The sequence below is a fragment of the Sorex araneus genome, chromosome 2, assembly GCF_027595985.1.
Source record: "Sorex araneus isolate mSorAra2 chromosome 2, mSorAra2.pri, whole genome shotgun sequence".
Lineage (NCBI taxonomy): Eukaryota > Metazoa > Chordata > Mammalia > Eulipotyphla > Soricidae > Sorex > Sorex araneus.
Genome location: NC_073303.1, coordinates 205,439,660 through 205,452,067, shown reverse-complemented (window position 1 = coordinate 205,452,067; position 12,408 = coordinate 205,439,660). Strand labels below are relative to the sequence as shown.

Below are 12,408 nucleotides of genomic sequence, written 5' to 3'. Positions count from 1 at the left end.
GGGCTGCAGGCCCACCTGCATGTGTCACTGCAGATTCCCAGAACCCCCCACAGACCCTGCATAAGAAATGTGGTCCTGGGGCCCAGCGGGGGCTGGGGGGTTCCCTCTGAGGAGAAATGTAGGTGGAGGAGGAGACCTTCTCCTCTGCAGGGCCCCCTGGCGGGCGGGTGATGACTCTGGGGCAACTGCGGTGGTCTAGGGGGGCCCTCTTCCCAGCTGGGGAGGGGGAGCCGGGGGAGGGTCCACTTCCGGCCGGAACTGTGGGTTCTGCCAGGTTTGGACCCCTCTGCCCGTGGCGACGCAGAGCCCAGGGTTTGGGGGGCCGCGTGGGCAGCCTCAGAAGCTGCTGTCGGTGGAGAAGGGCTCTCGGGCTGACACGCAGCCCCCCTCGGCGCCCGGCAGCTCCCGGCACTCCCCGCTGTAGAACACCTGGATGGCGTGGGATGCCCGGGGGTGCGGGGATGCTCCGGTGGCCTCGTCCCTGTCCCCGTGGTGGCCAGAGGCTCCTTTACAGCTGCGGGGGGGACAGGAGAGGGCAGGAGTGAGACACGGGGAGGAGAAACAGGGAGGGAGGGAGTGACAGTTCCCAGAACGCGAGGCATCGGAGATGCAGGCATGTGCATGTACACAAGATGCACGTGTTCCTGTGCACTCACATACACAGGTGCAAGCATGCACCTGTGTATGTGCACACATGCGTGTGCACACACGCACTCCCAGACACATGGATGTGAGAGAAGTTTCCAGAAAACACATAGATGTGAGAGAAGGTTCCAGAAAACATCCAGAGCCATCCTTGTTGGCTCCTGATGTGAAAGCAAAGGTGTGGGAGAAGGTTCTGGAAAAACGGAAGAGCCATACTTAGCATTGCTGGGTGGGGGTATGTGGTGCCAGGGATCCCACTCAGAACTGTGCCTGCCAGGGGCCAGAGCAGTAGCACAGTGGGAAGGGTGACCGATCGTCTTGCACGCGGCCAGCCCAGGTTCGATCCCCGGCATCCCAGAGGGTCCCCAGCACTGCCAGGAGTAACCCCGGAGCATCGCCGGGTGTGACCCAAAAGCAAAACAAAGAGAAGTGCCCCCCTGGCTGGGCATGGCGGGTCATCGGGGTGTCTGAGCGGCTTCCCCACCGCACAGGAGGTGGCGGCAGGGCCGCGTACAGGGCACGGGCAGGCTGGGGGACCCGGTACCTGAGCCCGCTCTCTTGTCTGTGCCGGTTCTCCAACTGCTCGAATTCCTCCGAGGCCAGCACCATGCCGCTGTCCGTCTGGTTATCCTGCGCGGAACAAGTGTGCCAAGGCTGGCCACCCCATCAGGGTCCACCCTAGTGCTGGGCAGAGGGGTAGCTGTCCCCCCGCCAGGGCCCGTCCTTGGTCACTAACATGCGTCCTGCCCAGGGGGCCTGAGAAGGCCCCTCCTGCTGCTCCTGCTCTGCCCTCAGCATCCGCTGACCACCCTCCAGGGACCCCAGCAGCTGCCTCGTAAGCGCAGGCCTGGGCACCCCCACGCCCCGCCCCCCAGTCTCAGGGGGAAGGGGCCCAGCAACAGGACGGCCCTGAACTCTGTGTGGGAGCTGCTGCCTGGCCGTGGGGTTGTGCACGGGTGCCCTGTCTGTGTGGGTGCTGTCTGTGGGTGCTGTGTCTGTGGGTGCCCTGTCTGTGTGGGTGCCATGTGTGTGTGGGTGCTGTGTCTGTGGGTGCCCTGTCTGTGTGGGTGCCGTGTGTGTGTGGGTGCTGTCTGTGGGTGCCCTGTGTGGGTGCTGTGTCTGTGGGTGCCCTGTCTGTGGGTGCCCTGTCTGTGTGGGTGCCGTGTGTGTGTGGGTGCTGTGTCTGTGGGTGCCCTGTCTGTGTGGGTGCCGTGTGTGTGTGGGTGCTGTGTCTGTGGGTGCCCTGTCTGTGTGGGTGCCGTGTGTGTGTGTGGGTGCTGTGTCTGTGGGTGCTATGCCTGTGTGGGTGCTGTGTCTGAACGGGTGCTTTGTCTGCACGGGTGCTGTGTGTAAGTCTGCTGTGTATGTATGCAGGTGCAAGGCATGTTCATAAGTGCGTGCACACACACGTGTGTCTATACACATGTTTGCACATACACCGTGTAATGTGCATTTGCCCATGCGTGAGCATGCATGTATTTCTGTGCAAGGGATGCATATATATGCACACATGGGGCTGGAGTAAGAGGGAGGGGTGCTTGCCTTGAATGCAGCCAACCCAAATTTGATCCCCAGTATTCCAAAGGGTCCTCTGAGCCCACCAGGAATGATTCCTGAGCACAGAGCCAGGAGTAAGCCCTGGGCATTCAGCTGTGAATGACCACATGTAAATGCACGTATATGCATTTACAATACATGAGTGCATGCCTGTGTGCATGTTTCTGGTGTATACAGGAGTTTGATACATGCACATGGTGTATGCTGTGTACATGCACTGCATACACACGTGTGTGTGACCTGCCTGCATTCATATGTCCCTGTGCTGTACGTGTGCATGCCTGTGTGAAGCGTGTGTATCCTGCTGCGGGAAAGGGCTCTGAGCTCCGGGTGTCCCAGATCATGTGTGACATGGCGTGGCTCTCCCAGGACTGGCTGAGAAGGACGGGGCAGTTGGTGAGCTCCGAGGACCCTTGGATCTTCATGACCTGGGTCCTCATTTGCACAACCGGTGCCCACAGCACTGACCACCCACCACCCAGCCTCCCGCCCCCCACCTCACGGACCAGACCCAGCTGCAGAGAGGCTGGAGCTGGAAGGTTCCAGAAGCCTCAGGCTGCCTTTCTGGAAGTGGAAACGCTGGCTTGGACAGGCTCTGCCCACGATGGAGCCCCAACACGGACCCCAGGGCCTGTTCCCTCCTGGAGACCACCCAACCCCTCTCCCAGGGCATGGAGACACCCCAAGGCAGACCCTCTCGGGCAGATCCCACGAGGTCCTGCAGCGGCAAGACCTGTCCTTCTCCCACGGGTGCCGGGAGGCTGTAGAGCGGGCAGAGCCCGCGGGGCAGGAAGACTCGGAACTCAGCCTCCGCCCTGCTCGGACTCCGCCCCCTGCTCGGACTCCGCCCCCTGCTCGGACTCCGCCCCCTGCTCGGACTCCACCCCCTGCTCGGACTCCGCCCCCTGCTCGGACTCCGCCCCCTGCTCGGACTCCGCCCCTGCTCGGACTCCGCCCCTGCTCGGACTCCGCCTCCTGCTCGGACTCCGCCCCATGCTCCACACGGCCAGCTGCCAACTGTCCCCCAGTCTGGAGCGCAGCAGACCCCTTCCCCCTCCCCGCGACTCACCACTGAGGCTTTGTAGGTGGTAGGGGTCATGGGAAACTCTTCAAACGTCTTCATTCGGGACGGCTCCTGGGTCTGCGGGCCCCGGGCCAGGCACCCCGGGAAGGACACACAGTTGTAGTATCTGAGGGGCAGGCAGGCAGCACGGGGGACACCTAAGCACTCGCGGCCCCGCCCAAAGCCCCTCCCCTTTTCTCTGCCCCCTTAATTCCCAGGAGCGGAGAGACCTGGAGTACAGACAGGGGCCTGGGGGTGCTGGGGGCTTGGTCCCCTTCCTAGGGCCCCTCCCGGGGAGCCTCCGGCCTCCCAGGGACACATGTGCATGCATGTATCCTACAGAGGCGCATATTTACACAAACAATCTTCATATCACATAAGCGTTCACACTGCCTGTGTGTGCACACGTGAGCACACATCTCTTCTGTGCCCCATGTGAATATGCGTGTAGATCCACATGACTGTGCATGCGCATTGTGACCATGCACACATGCATGTGTGCCCAAATATACACGTGAACTATGTGCACATGTATGGGTGCATACCTACACGGGCACACTTAAGTCGACACGTGCATTGCATGTGTGCACTTAGGAACATGCATGCGTGTTTGGTGTGCGTGTTTGAGGGCTGGGAGAGGCCAGGCTCTGGTGAGCCGCAACCTTCCCTGGGGTTCAGCTGCCAACGTCAGGAGCATCTCACCAGGGCCTGGGGGTGAGACTGGGTCCTGGGCTCTGCGTCCGTCCGGGGTCCACACTCCGGCCCTCGACGCCCCTCCCACGGCCCCACCTGCCCGCCGAGTGCCCTGGGCTCTGCCTGTGCTCGAGGCATCTGGGACAAAGACTCCACGGTCTCGCCCCTGAGGGGTCGGAAGCCCACCGCCCCAGGCTAGCAGCACCCCCCCCTCCCCCCCGCTGCACTGTGACACCCCGTGGTGCTGAGGGCTGACTCCCGGCGGGTCTGGGCCACCCTGTGGTGCTGGCTGGGACCCAGGCCAGTGGCTGGCCAGGCAAGGGCCTCTGTGCTGTCCTGACACCTGGGCCCCCGGCCCTCCTCCACTCCCCTCCCCTCCCCCCAGACAGGCGGCCGCGGGAGGGCGGGGGCTCACCTGGCGGCCAGGCTATGTCGGTGCTGGCTGGGGGGGTCGTGGTCGGCCCGGGCCACGTGCAGGGCAGTGGTGGACGCCTGCAGGAAGCTGTCGCCGTCATCGTCTTCATCCAGGCTCTGAGAGCCACAGGGGGCTGAGGCCTCGTCGTCCTCCTGGGAGGGAGCAGAGCCGGCTGGCACCCTCACCCGCCCCCCACTCGGCCGGGGAACCAGTCCCATCGCTGGCCTGTGACTCAGCCCAGCCACGGAGAGAGCAAGGCTGGCCCTCCCCGGTGACCCCCGGGAATCTCAGAGCAGCCCCCCAGAGCCCCACTCACATCCAACCCTCTTGAGAGGTGGGAAAACCGGCCCCCCACTACCCACCCGGGTCCCGCCCAGCGCGAGTCCGTCCCTGGGCGGCCCTGGGGGGAGGGGCACAGCCAGCAGGGGCAGAGAGAGGAGGGGGTGACAGTGGTGTTCAAGGGTGCAGAAACGGGCGCTCACCTGCTGGCCCCTGCCCTGCAGCAGGTCCCCCAAGACGTCCACGAGCTCAGAGAAGGACGGCCTGTGTTTGGGGTCCCCCGACCAGCAGCTGAGCATGAGGCGGCGTCTGCGGGGAGAGGCGACGAGGGCTGACGGGCTGCGGGAGCGTCGCCCGCAGACCCCACAGCGTGCCGGACCCCCCCCCCCCCGCCGGGCCTGCGTCTCTGCAGACGCCCTCCCTGGGGGGATGCAGGTACGGGCACCCACATGGCAGGGGTGGCCAGGTCCGGGGTCCTCATCCGCGTGCCCTCCTTCAGCCGCTGGCAGAACTCCTCGTTGACCTGCACCCCCGGGTAGGGGGAGGCACCTGCAGGCAGAACCAGAGCAGGGGTGAGGAGAGCGGGACACGGACACCGGCCCCAGCACCTCTACTCTGGGTCCCTGCTGGCCTCCCCCCAAGATCTCCAGCCCTCTAAGAGGGAGACGGGGGGCCATGGGGGCGGGAATGGTGCAAAGGCTTGGACCGAGCTGGAGCCCCGATTCCCTCCCTGGCACTCCCTCCCCACCCCCGCTGACACCACGGGGCTGACTCCTGAGCACATTGGGGCGACCCCAGTCCCGGGAAGGTCACGGGGGCGCGGAGCTACGGAAGCCTGTGTCTGCCACAAACACCCATGTGTTGGGGGGCTTTCTCCCTGCACCCCGCTTGCTTCCCAGGTCCTCCCGAGGCCGCCACAGCGACGGCCTCTCCGTCCCCAGGGATGAGCTGGGGCACCCCTTCGAGTCTCCACCCCCAACGAGCAGCTCCCAGGAGCTCCCAGTCCCTGCCCCTGCCCCACCCACTAGTCTGGGGGCGGCAGACGCCACCCGTCCCCACCCTCCTTATCTGTGGGGGCCCCGGGGCCACGCTGGGTGCTGACCTGTTTGGACTGGCCCTGGGGAACCCCACAAAGACCACAAGAGTCCCTCAGCCAGAGTCTCACCACCCATCCGTGTCACTCATTCCAGAACTTTCTATCTCACCCAACGACGACCTCCCCTCTCCAGACTGTTTCTGGATTCTGGGGGTTCCTGTGGGATGCTTCAGAGATGCCCCTTGTGAGCAGGCACACAGTTCCCCTGGTCTGCACCCCAGCTTCCCTGGAGCAGGCCAGCATGGGCAGTCCTGGGGCTCCCCCCGGCCCCAGCGGTGAGCTGCCCATCTACTCTACGATGTGTTTGGTTCAGACAGGAGCACCCCATCGTTCCTGGGGTACTCTGCGCCCAGCACTCACCCAGGGAGAAGATCTCCCAGAGGAGCACCCCAAAGGACCACACGTCGCTCTGCGTGGTGTAGACCTTGTCGAAGATGCTCTCGGGAGCCATCCACTTCAGGGGAAGCCGCGCCTGGGGGTGGGGGTGGGGTTCCATGGAGGGGCCGAGAGAGCAGGGCCGTCCCTGGGCCCCACCCCGAGACAGGCTGGGGAGGGTGAAGTGACAGCCTGGTGGGGAGGGTGCTGGCCTTGCATGCAGCTGACCCAGGTTCCAGTCCCAGCACCCCAAACGCAAAAACAACAACAAAACCCCAAACACCCGCCTCTGATGGCACCCAGTCCCAAAGGGTTCACAAGGGACCTCCTCCCCCCAACAAGGAGTGCTACCCTTAGTACCTGACCTTCCCTCCGTGATAAACCAGACTCCGCCCGGACCCGGGATCTCTGCTAGAGAACTTTGTGCTCTTATATATTGGGGGAGGGAGGCACATCTGGCATTGCTTGGGGGTTACTCCTGGCTCTGCACTCAGGAATCACTCCTGGCGGTGCTCGGGAGACCATATATATATATATATATATATGGGCCAGAGCGATAGCACAGTGGTAGGGCGTTTGCCGTGCACGGGTTCGATTCCTCCGCCCCTCTCAGAGAGCCCAGCAAGCTCCCGAGAGTATCCTACCCGCACGGCAGAGCCTGGCAAGCTCCCCATGGCGTATTTGATATGCCAAACACAGTCACAACAAGTCTCACGATGGACAGTATGTGTCCAGCACTCCTCAGTCCGTGGCCCCGGGCAGGTGCCCGCCGGCCCTCACGCCCCAGGGCCCACTCACACTGCCTTTGCGCACGTAGTCAGGGTCCTTGTAGATGTCCCTGGCCAGCCCGAAATCGCAGATCTTCACCACGTCGCTCTCTGAGAGCAGGATGTTGCGGGCGGCCAGGTCCCTGTGGATGCACTGGGGGTGGGGGAGGCAGTGGGGACCACCGGGTCAGTGCAGCCTCCTGGAGCGGGCGTGGAGCCCATCTCTGGGTGGGGCGGGCCGAGCGCTGGGTGGGGCGGGGCTGGACTCTGGAGGGGCGGAGCTGGACTCTGGAGGGGCACAGCCTATCTCTGGGCTGGAAGCAGAACTTCAGGGGACTGGAGCTGGGAGTGGGAGAGCGTCAGGGGGGTGGAGCGGACAGCGCCAGGTGCGCACACGGAACTCGGAACGAGGGGCTCTGGCCGTGGCGCTGCGCCCTGGGGCCCCCAGCAAGGGCCATTTCCAGTTGCTGGACTTCGAGTCCTTTTCGGCTGAGTGGGAAAGACACGCCTCAAGCTCACACAGGGCCCGCGGGCGGGGGTCGGGGGCCGCAGGCAGGGGTCGGGGGGCACGTGGGAGGGGTCGAGGGCACATGGGTGGGGGTCGGGGGCAGCGGGCGGGGGTCAGGGGCACGTGGGCGGGGTCGGGGGCCCAAGGGCAGGGATTAGGAACATGGGCAGGGGTCGGGGGCAGCTGGCGCCTGCGCCCACCTTCCGGGAGGCGAGGAACTCCATCCCTCGGGCCACCTGGAAGCTGTAGCTCAGGAGGTCTTCCATGGTGAGCGGGCGGAACCACAGGTCCTGGGCTGTTCAGAGGGGCCGACTCAGGATGGGGTCCCCCCCAGCCCACCCGGAAAGGTCTAGGCAACGGAATTCGGCTGTGGCCTCTCGGACCCCTGAGTCCCCCGACAAGAGTAAGCAGCACGCGGACCCCAGCCCACCCCTGTCCCTGGGCCTCCAGCAGCGTCCACTCCCCCGGAAGGGCTGAGCCCCAGGCCGCGGCGCCCACTCTCACCCTGGACGCCCGTCCCCACTCCTGTCTGCGCTAATCTCTTCCCAGGGTCCCCGAGGCAAAGCCCAGGGTCTGGGAAGACGCCAGACAACCCCCTCTCCCGCCCCGGGCACCTCTCCACCGCAAACGGCTCTGGCGCGCCAGGGACCCCCGCCCCCACCTCCTCCCCGGCCTACGTCCTCGGAACAGGCCAGCAGGGGCTCGCTTACCTTCGTGCACGGGAGGGGCCCGCCCCGCGCCGCCCCTGCCGGCCAGCAGCCTGGCCAGCAGGGCCCTGTCGCTGCCCGGGGGTCTCCGATCGGCCTTGGCGCTCTCCACCAGGGCGCGGATGCTCCGGCGCTGCTCGGGCGACTTCTCCTGCAGGGGTGTGAAGGAGGTCCGGGTCAGGGCCGCCCCCCAGCACCCCTTCCAGCCCCCGCACTGGGCCCCGCACTCCAGGGCCGGCGTGGGCGCCCACCTACCGCGTAGGGGGCGAAGGTGTCGCGCTTGGCGCGCAGGAAGTTGGAGAGGTTGCCGTACTTGCAGAACTCCACGATCACCATGAGCGGGCCTGGCGGGGGCAGGGGGCGCTCGGTGACTCGGCGGGGCACCGCGTGCTGGGGCCCCCCGCCCCAGGCTCGGCTACGCGTCCCCAGCTCCCGCAGCCCCGTCCGGCCACGTGACCCCGGCCCCCACCGCCCTATGGCGCACGGTGTTCTCGCTCGCGGGGCGCAGAGGACCCTCGGTGTTGGGCGTGGTGCAGGCCCCAGGAGGCTGACCGCGTGGAGGTGGACCCTTACCGTTGGGCTTGGTGCAGGCCCCCAAGAGGTTGACCACGTTGAGGTGGTTCCCGATGTGGATGAGGATCTTGAGCTCGGACATCAGGGCGCGGTGCTCGCTGGCGGTGGCGCCCTCTGGGGGGGCAGGGGTCGCGTTCCCCACCGCTCCTGCGGCCCCTCTCCCTCGTGTCCCCCTCCCGCTGGTTCCCCCCAACCCCCCCGCCCGGGGCTTCCCCCGCACCGCAGCGCCTGCGCGCGCTCCCAGCGCGTCCCGCTTCCCCGCGGTCACCCTCCAGCACCCAGAGCTGCACCCGGCACCTCCCACACCTTTCAGCATCTTCACCGCCACGGTGTCGCAGCTGCCGCCCTTCTGGATGCCGAACGCGGACGCCTCCACCACCTTCCCGAAGGCCCCGTGGCCCAGGACTCTCCCTGGACGGGGGTGGGAAAGCGGGCCTAGGTGAGGCGTCCTGGGGTGGGCAGCCAGGAAGGAAGGCCCAGGCTGGGGAGGAAAGACACCCCCCCCCCAACAGGAAGAGCAGGGGCGCGGGAGGAGCGCGCCGAGAGGGGCAGGAAAGGCTGCATCCTCCCGAGCAGGTGTGACAGGCCGGGCCCGCCCTGCTCACACTCAGGAAGTGACCCCGGGAGCCTGGGAACGGGTCTCCTGGCTGCACGGGGCGCGCCCAGATGGCCGCCCAGCCAGGTGGACGCCGGCAGCAAGGCGCTGCTGGCGCCAGCTCGAGCAGGGAGGGACTTCCGCGCGCCCCGCAGACCCCAGCCGGCCGGTGCCAGGGCCTCACCCAGGTGCAGCCGCTCGCGGGGGAACTCCCACTGGCTGGCGTCGTAGGACAGGTATTCACACTGCTCCTCCAAGGGCACCTCCCCGGGGTCCATGATGATGGACAGGTAGCCAGTCTTGATGTCCGCGTGGCCCGGCTGGGGGCAGAGAGAGCGCAGTTGGCTTGGGCCCAGCGAGGGCGTGAGGGAGAGGACTGGCCTGGCATTTGGGGCTCCGGACAGCACCAGGTCCCTGGGCCGGGGAGGTGGCACCAGGGTCCCCTAAGCTGGAGCAACAGTGCCGCGTGGGGAGCTGGCCCTGCACGTGATCGACCTGGGTTCTGTCCCTGGCCCCTCATAGGGTCCCCCGGCCCTGCCAGGAGTGATCTTTGAGCACAGAGCCAGGAGTGAGCGCTGAGCACCACCGCTGGGCCCCTAAAACCAGTAATAAGTTTTAAATAAAATAAAATGAAAAGGGCGCCTGAGCAGACTGCATGCGGAAGGCTCGCGCCCTCCCGGCATCGCAGGGTCCCGCCGTAGTGTCCCCTGCCGGCGTGGCCCAGGAGCTGACCGACAGGACGGGGTGTGCCGCGCGGACGGCGCTCGCTGGGAGGGGCGGCTCGCAGGAGGCAGGCACACGTCATGGGAGGGGGTCGCTCATCCCTCGTGGGGTGGCCAGGGTGGAGGGGCGGGGTAGGGGGGCCGCAGGGGGAGGCGCGCGCACCCGCCGCATGTTACAGAAGATGAGGAGGAGGAGGATCCAGAAGAAGACCGCGATGACCCCGGTGCCCACGAGGATCACGATCTCCATGCTGCCCTTCTCCTCGGAGCCTGAGTGGGCGAGAAAGGGGCGGGTGTCCGCGTGCGCCTTGCAGAGGTGCGGGGGCTGAGCTGCGCTTCTGGGGGCGCGGCGGGCGGGGCGGGGCGGCAGGCCGCACCTCCGACGGCCAGCGTGGCCGAGGAGTTGACGCAGCCCTTGGGGTTGCACACGCTGCACAGGTAGCGGCCCGCGTCCTCCTCGCGCACGCGCTGGATGCTCAGCCTCTGGTTCGAGTCGGCCAGATCGATTCCTGCGCAGGCGTGGTTCGAGTGGGGCGGGGGGGGGGTTGTCGGGGGAGGCCCCGCTCGCCCTCGGACCCCCGCGCTCTCCGACCCCCTTACCGGACTCCTCCTCCAGCAGCCGCTCGTCCTTGTACCACACGATGCTGGGCACGTGCGCTCCGGCCACGGGGCAGCGCATCTCCAGGGAGTCGCTCACGTTGACCAGGAGGTCCGTCAGGTTCTGCGTGAGCCGGGGGGCCTCCAGGGCTGGGGGCGGGCGGGGGCTGCAGGCGCTGCGGACAGCGGGCCCCCAGCCCCCACCCCGACCCCCAGAGCCAGCTGGGAGCGAGCCTGCAGGCCGGTTCCAGAGCCACCGCCGCCCCGCCCCAGTGCCCGCCCGCGCGCCCCGGCCCCCCGCGACCCCCGGCCCCCCGGCCGCCTCACCCTGCACCGACAGGTACTTCTTGTGGCAGTGCTTGTCGTGGCTGCGCCGGTCGCGCACCTCGCACACGTAGTCGCCCTCGTGCTCGGGCGCCACGTGCGGGATGGTGAGGGTGAGGGTGGCGTGGCGCGCGCCGGGCGCCGCCTCCTCCAGGCTGGCGGCCAGCGGCGTGGCGAAGAGGTGCACGTTCTTGCAGTCCAGCAGCGGCGGGTTGCCCGGTGGGGCGGCGGCGTCCTCGTGCTGGTGCAGCGTGGACAGGTTGAGGCGGTACCAGCGCAGGTTCTCGTAGGTGTAGCTGTCGGCCTGGCAGCTCAGGCGCACGGCCTGGCTCTCCAGCGCCTCGTCCGCCGGCTCCGACTCGATGCTGAAGCCGTCGGGGATGGCTACGGGGGGAGGAGGACCCGTGTCCGTCCTGGGCTCAGCCCCGGGCACGGCTGGGTTCCGGGTAAGGAGCTAGCTCGCCAAAACCCCTCCCAGGGATCACGTCCTTCTGTCCTCTCCCCGCCCCTGGTCGTTGAGTTCCTTCTGATATGGTGGCCAGGCCCCCTTGTTCCTCGCCCCCGCTCCTCTCTGTCCATCGGGCCCTATCTGCAGATCCTGTTAGTCCCTGTTGCCTAAACTCTTCCTGGGGTGCCTACGTTTAGAACACCTGTCCCCATCCTTGCAACCCCACCCATCCCCCAGTCAACTCTCCTTTGTGGCTTTATTATTATTATTATTATTATTATTATTATTATTATTATTATTATTATTATTATTAGGGCCACACCTGCTGTGCTCAGGGCCTCTTCCTGGCTCTGTGCTCAGGGATCACTCCTGGTGGGGCTCAGGGGACCCCGGGATAGAACCAGGGTCTGCTCTGGGCAAGGGGGATTAGGCAGTGACTGCCTGTGTACTGTCTCTCCAGCCTTGCCTTCCTGGCCTTGCCAGCACCGTAAAGGGATGAACCAGAGAGAGACGACCAGGGTCCCATTCCTGGTCCTGCACGGGTCTGGGTTGAGCTGCACTGGAGACTCCAGCCAGGCTGGGGTCACTGGAAGCCCCCCCCATGGAAGAAGCCACAGCCCTTAGGCCCAGGGTGACACACACCAGGGGCCAAGTGCCGGAGAGATAGGACAGCCAGGTGGACACCGGCTTTGCATGGAGCAGAGCCAGGTTCAGTCCCCAAGGCCCCTCAGCGCAGAGCCGGGGAGGAAGCCCTGAGCACCTCAAAACCAAAATGACTTTAAAAAAGATGCTTAGGAAGGAGGCAGGAAGGGAATGGAGTTGGTTGAGATTGTGGGGAGCAAGAGGGCACCCTAGGGCTGGTGCCTGGAGGCTGGGGGACAGAGTGTCACTCTAGCACATAAACCGCACCTGTGCTCACATCCAAGTGTCTTCCCCGGGGGCCCTGGTGATGTACAAAGAATAAGCACTTGCCTTGCACACGGCTGATCAGGGTTCCATCCCTGGCATCCCATATGGTCCCCTGAGCCCACCAGGTGTGACTCC

General features: G+C 66.1%; 1 protein-coding gene across 1 annotated transcript in view; it reads right to left on the bottom strand.

Annotated features, from left to right (window-relative positions):
• Window positions 1–336: 336 nt before the first annotated feature.
• The window catches only part of FLT4 (fms related receptor tyrosine kinase 4), a 32,026-nt gene continuing 19,954 nt past the window's right edge, over window positions 337–12,408 (bottom strand). Inside the window, exons 13-30 of the mRNA XM_055124545.1 lie at window positions 10,920–11,300; window positions 10,596–10,742; window positions 10,373–10,504; window positions 10,159–10,265; window positions 9,458–9,593; window positions 8,985–9,089; window positions 8,679–8,792; window positions 8,361–8,449; window positions 8,109–8,256; window positions 7,599–7,693; window positions 6,922–7,044; window positions 6,109–6,220; window positions 5,102–5,201; window positions 4,856–4,961; window positions 4,374–4,525; window positions 3,272–3,392; window positions 1,190–1,275; window positions 337–514 (exon numbers count right to left, since the gene is read on the bottom strand). Of these exons, the coding sequence (XP_054980520.1) occupies window positions 337–514; window positions 1,190–1,275; window positions 3,272–3,392; window positions 4,374–4,525; window positions 4,856–4,961; window positions 5,102–5,201; window positions 6,109–6,220; window positions 6,922–7,044; window positions 7,599–7,693; window positions 8,109–8,256; window positions 8,361–8,449; window positions 8,679–8,792; window positions 8,985–9,089; window positions 9,458–9,593; window positions 10,159–10,265; window positions 10,373–10,504; window positions 10,596–10,742; window positions 10,920–11,300 (2,432 nt within the window). The remainder of the gene's footprint in view (window positions 515–1,189; window positions 1,276–3,271; window positions 3,393–4,373; window positions 4,526–4,855; window positions 4,962–5,101; window positions 5,202–6,108; window positions 6,221–6,921; window positions 7,045–7,598; window positions 7,694–8,108; window positions 8,257–8,360; window positions 8,450–8,678; window positions 8,793–8,984; window positions 9,090–9,457; window positions 9,594–10,158; window positions 10,266–10,372; window positions 10,505–10,595; window positions 10,743–10,919; window positions 11,301–12,408) is intronic.